Source organism: Phallusia mammillata, chromosome 3 (genome assembly GCF_965637545.1).
Source record: "Phallusia mammillata chromosome 3, kaPhaMamm4.hap1.1, whole genome shotgun sequence".
Taxonomy (NCBI): Eukaryota; Metazoa; Chordata; class Ascidiacea; order Phlebobranchia; family Ascidiidae; genus Phallusia; species Phallusia mammillata.
Genome location: NC_137254.1, coordinates 25,564,088 through 25,569,791, shown reverse-complemented (window position 1 = coordinate 25,569,791; position 5,704 = coordinate 25,564,088). Strand labels below are relative to the sequence as shown.

Below are 5,704 nucleotides of genomic sequence, written 5' to 3'. Positions count from 1 at the left end.
TTTGTATGGGCTGGTACGGTTTTTGTGTTTTCATTTCACAATAATTTTAAATGTCATTTAAAATTGATGAGACAGATTGGGCCAGTGTTTTGGGAGCCGTAAGTGACTGTTGAATTTACTTATGCTTAATCCAATTGGATCCTTCACAGTTTTCGAATGCGCAGGATAGGAAGATAAAAGTCATAAATTTGAACAGGTTTACGATTTCACGTTTTTACTATTTAGTTTTTATGCCATTTTTTTGTCATCACCATCGATTTATTGATTTTTTTGCCATCACCTGATCGTCTATAAACACGTTAAAAGTGCACAAGTTTTGAATGATTTTTTTGTTAAAGACAACGAAATTGATCACGGTTGATCAAAAAGGGATTTAATCGGTTTATTTTGTTTTACAAAATACACTCATCAAAAAACAAAGCCATTAAAATTGAAAGTTCAAAAATCTTTGTTCTCTTTTTGCGACAATATAAAACACGCACACTGGCTGCCTAGTAAACCTAATTCCGCACCACGGTTGAGCAAACAAGAAGTAATAAACTCACAAACAGTACTTACTGGACTTTTGACACATTTTGTGGAATGCAGTTTGGAAATCTTAAAACAGCAAAGCTTACACTAAAACGTTTTCCTAAATTTCTTACATGACTACATTATTTAACCTATATATTGTAGAAATCAATAGAAAGCCTTGACTAACTTAGTGGTCGGCAACCGCCGGTCCGGTACCGATCCGCGAGGAGTTCGTTACCGGGCCGTATAACTTTTCAGGTTGAATGCTATAAAACATTTTGCCCATGTAGCCCGGGAAAGATAAACTTAATGTAGGCGTTTTCGTTGCTAAATATTTGTTGTTGTTTTGAAGACCGGTCCGCGAAAAAATTTCACTTTTAAAAACGGTCCGCGGTGCAAAAAAGGTTGCCGACCCCTGGACTAACTTAAATGTTCCACAAAACAATCTTACGGGTAGCACTTATACATGATGTGACTTGCGGAAGTAAAGTTTATTTTGAGTGGGAGCCAAACGATGTGAAACATATTGTTGTTATTAATGTGTGTATGAGTTAATATAACCTACCACATCGTTTGGTGGAATAATACAAAACTACAAATGTGGCTTGTTTAGGAGGGTTGGGTTTAATTAGTAAGTATGGTGTTAGATACGGTTGTGTTAAAAATAAAATAAAACACGATATAGACATATTTGAAAATGATCATTGCTTGCAAGATAGGGAAAGCAGACGAGAGGTTTGAGAAAATATCAAGCCAAAGTTTGTTTAAATAAAGGACGTGAAAACGAATGTCTTCCGTTTCACCTTCAGGAATTAAACGTCTATTTTGACGTTTTGTTGAGGAAGCTGCACACAATATATGTATGCGAAATGTATCAAAAACATATCAAGCCAAGGTATATTTATATTAAAGAAGTAAAAACGAATGCCCTCCGTTTCACCTTCAGGAATTAAAGGTCTATTTTGACGTTTTGTTGAGGAAGCTACATGCACACAAATATGTATGCGAAAATATCAAGCCAAGGTATATTTATATTAAAGACGTAAAAACAAATGCCCTCCGTTTCACCTTCAGGAATTAAACGTCTATTTTGACGTTTTCTTGAGAAAGCTGCACACAATATATGTAGGCCTATGCGAAATGTATCAAAAACATATCAAGCCAAGGTATATTTATATTAAAGAAGTAAAAACGAATGCCCTCCATTTCACCTTCAGGAATTAAACGTATATTTTGCCATTTTGTTGAGGAAGCTGCACACAATATATGTATGCGAAATATATCAAAAAACATCAAGCCAAGGTATATTCAAATAAAGGAAGTGAAAACGAAAGCCTCTTGTTTTACCTTAAGGCATTTGATCGTATATTTGGACGTTTTACAGGAAGTTGCACCCAATATATGTTCCACAGCCCACCCGTCATTGCCTACGTTTAATGTTGGTGTGACTGTTTAAAAACCACCTGCGCCATTCAAATTAAACATTGTTACAATTAAGAGTCTGTCGTAGAGTATTCAGATATACAACATCGCAATGGATATGAGTATGCAGGAAGAACCAATTTATACCAACACTGAGTTTACGACAAAGGGAAAGAAAGAAAAGAAAAATGTGCAAAGAAAAAAAGTTGTTGCTCGCAAGTGTAGTAACAGTTATCCTTATTGGTGCATTTACATCATTTTATGTCATGGTACGTTTTTTATTAACACGTAAAAATACTCACTGTTTGTAAGAATTCAAGCATTGCGACTCCTAAATCCCCTTTTTTGTTTTGAAAAATAAACTTTTTCAATTAAAAATTCCTATCGCAAAACAATTTACTCGTGCGTCATAGATACCCTAACATCGCATAGTCATGGCATCGTGCAGTAGTTAGTCGGTTAATGTGTGTTTATAAACATCCTAATTTTCTGCAATGAAAACAATCTCCTTTAATTTCAGATTTTTCGGCTACAAATCTCTGTGCAAGACTTGAAGGACCAAATTATTCTGAATGAGAATTTTGGTGCGTCTATTACTAACGCAAATAATACTAAAACAGGTACAACCTAAACAAAATAATTTCAGTCATGGCCGAAAACGTCTATATGAATTTATATGATTTAGATATTAACGAATGTGCGAGTGGAACACACAACTGTCATCAACACGCAACTTGTATCAACACAGTGGGTAGTTTTGAGTGCATTTGTGGTGCAAACTTCACAGGAGATGGAATGCGCTGTGGTGAGCTACATTAATAAATCAGACGTTGTGTATGGCGCAATATTCTGAACACTATGTAATAAATTTTTCAGAGGCAAATTTTTGCGCTGCGAACCTCGATCTGTGCCAACACAACGGAACTTGCTCGGACAACACTACATCCTATAGTTGTTCTTGTGACATTTGGCACACAGGAGAGCGTTGTGAGCAAGGTATTATTATGATCTTTAGGCGCGAAGTTGGGTTTGAACTGTTCAAAACTTCGTTACTGAAATCAGTCCCTAAGCATTCGACATGCAGGTTCGGTGATGTACAGGCCAAAAGTGGAGACGGGCATGCGAGCGTTTTTTGCACAATGGCTGGAACATGTGCGCACATTTGTCCAAAATGTGCAGGTCCAAACGTGCACATGTCATAATGTGCAGTCGCTCAAATAGTATTGATATTTAACGTCAAGCTAGTCCAGACAAACCACCGTTTCTGCTTAAAATGTCGGCTCGCTGCGGTTTAACGTCTCTGTTTGCGGCCTGGTATATTTTATTTGGTTTTGGTATTGATTTACAAGTTTATAGAACAAGACCACTTGATTATGACCACTGCAAGAATTTGGGCAGATGCAAGAACATATTGCCAGTCAATTGGCGGAGATTTGGCGACCTGGGGAATGAGAAATACAACTGTTCGCAAGTATGTAATATAGGTTATCTCCAAACACGTTAAAACACCGTTAATTAAGGCACAGCTGGAAGCTCTGTTTTAACAAGGCAACCGTTGAAACCTTAATTTGAATTAACCATTAAGTCGAAAGTTTTACTAAAGTGGTCTTGTATCTGCTATTTTGTATGAAGCTTGATTGTCGCAAACATGCTCCAAACACGAGCCGCGCCACATTACTTCATTGGTTTGACTGATCGTGAAAAAGAAGGAGTTTGGAAATACATTGACGGTGTTCCAGTTACAAAAAACAATACCAATTTCAATACTGGTGAGCCAAACGGTGGCCTTAATGCTCACTGTGGCGGTTTAAACCGAGCTTCTGGATATGCCATGGATGATCTCAACTGTAATTTGAGGCAATCCGCAATATGTGGGAGATTGCTGCTTTAGGGTCCTATGTTTATAAACAAGGCTCAATACGACATAAAATATATAACTTTTAAAATCAACTGTAAATCTTACACATTGCGTTTTATGTCAACATTGCATGCTTTAAAATGTTGAAATTGAACAAGGAAGAAAAGTAGTTCTTACGTGCAAACAACCTGTCTTTGTTTTAAACACCCTGGTTTGGTGTAGGTTGTTGTGTAGAAATTTCAATTTGTTTAAAGATGCGCTTCATGCTAGGGCACTTGGTATGTTTTTTGTATGGGCATGTACGTTTTTAGTGCTTTCATTTCACATTAATTTTAAATGTCAGTATGTTTCTTGTACACACGTTAACTACTGTTTAATTTTATGAACTTTAATTGAGGACACAAACGACCATAGGCCTAAACTGTGTACTTCAACATCCGACATCGAGCAGGAAAAATTTGAAAATAAATTGACGGCGTTGCCATAACAACTACTAACACCGATTTTGCGAATGGAGTTTATGACACGGCGTGACATTCGTTGTTTCGATAACATTAAAGCACATTTGTGAATTTGTTCCTATTTGCATATTATAAAAAAATATTCATACTGACTTTATTAGCGATATTAAGACAGTGAAAAGATTTAGGTAGATTGGAAGAATGCTTTGGTGACTATACTCTTTTTAACATCGCAATGAATTGTCAAGTCTGTGACAGAAGTTTCCGTGTCACACCCAAGCAGTTGTGGGAGAGAAGCACGTTGCATCGTACTGAGGTTTTTGTGGTCAACTCTTTTAAAAAAACGTACGTTGTTCCGAAATACCGACTGTCTCTTTCCACAAATTGTCAAAGTGAGTGGAGACACAGATTTAACCCTTTGAGGTCCAAGATTTTTCCACAAAAAATCTCACAGGGGTCCAAGTTCTTTTCCTTGCTTTTTTAAATACCCCAATACATACAAAACACGATCTTAAAAGTTTTATTCCTAAGTTCAAATGATTTATTTTTTATAGACATTTCAAACATGGCTTTTTTCTATGTAGCCAATGCTAAAACAGCCTTATTTTTTTACCAAACCAATCAATTCTAAAATAAACAAAACCATACACCAAACAAAAAACATGCAGTTTATTGTTCATTCAACAAACGTAAATAATAATATTGCATATAAAAGGGCACATTTTTTAACTTTGAAGCGTTTTGTACAGCTCAAAGCAATACCCAGGTTTTTGTTGCATAGAGTTCAGCCACTTTTTTCCCTTTGCAACGCTTGAGTTGCTCCGTTGCTCCGTTGCTCCGGGGCCGCGCCGTTGCTCCTCTCCGTTGCTCCGCGGTAGCCACGCTGGCGCAACTTATACCTCCAAGGGAGGCATTTGGACTTAGGTGGTGAGAACTGAAATGAGCTAATCTGCCATCCATACTTATAGCTAACAGAAATACGTTTTTCCAATTTTAAATTTTACTTGCTCTGTGATGAACAACTTAAATTGATAAAAACACATCTATTTTGAGCAATAATATGAATAAATACGTTTATTGCATACCTTAATTTAGGTAAAAAATTACTTAATTCTGCATGGGTCGTTAATAGATAGAAGTTAGACCATTATTGGGGAGGCACCACGGTTTGATTATAGTTCGTTTATATGTTGTAAAACGACGCGCGTATTTTGCGCTGTCTATTTACGATTGCTTTTGTACTTACATCAGTTTGCTTTTTATTCAAAAGTTATGTTAGGTCAGATTTGCGAAGCTGCATAAAGCCCCCAGCTTATGACATTAAAACAATGCCCGATGCACCGATAGTTTCATTAGAGCACAGGGCCGGTTGTAGCTTTTAACCAGTCCAGGCTTTCACAATTACTGTACAGTTCTTTTTATCTCATCTTCTAGCCGCTTGCAGCAATTA

The 5,704-nt window shown here is 36.7% G+C and overlaps 1 protein-coding gene across 1 annotated transcript; it reads left to right on the top strand.

The window, feature by feature from the left end:
- Positions 1-2,047: 2,047 nt before the first annotated feature.
- On the top strand, positions 2,048-3,826 carry LOC145219881 (uncharacterized). Its single transcript, XM_080087187.1, has 5 exons — positions 2,048-2,204; positions 2,621-2,740; positions 2,812-2,931; positions 3,292-3,406; positions 3,568-3,826. The coding sequence occupies exons 1-5, from the start codon at positions 2,048-2,050 to the stop codon at positions 3,824-3,826; spliced, it is 771 nt and encodes a 256-aa protein (XP_079943313.1).
- Positions 3,827-5,704: the final 1,878 nt, after the last annotated feature.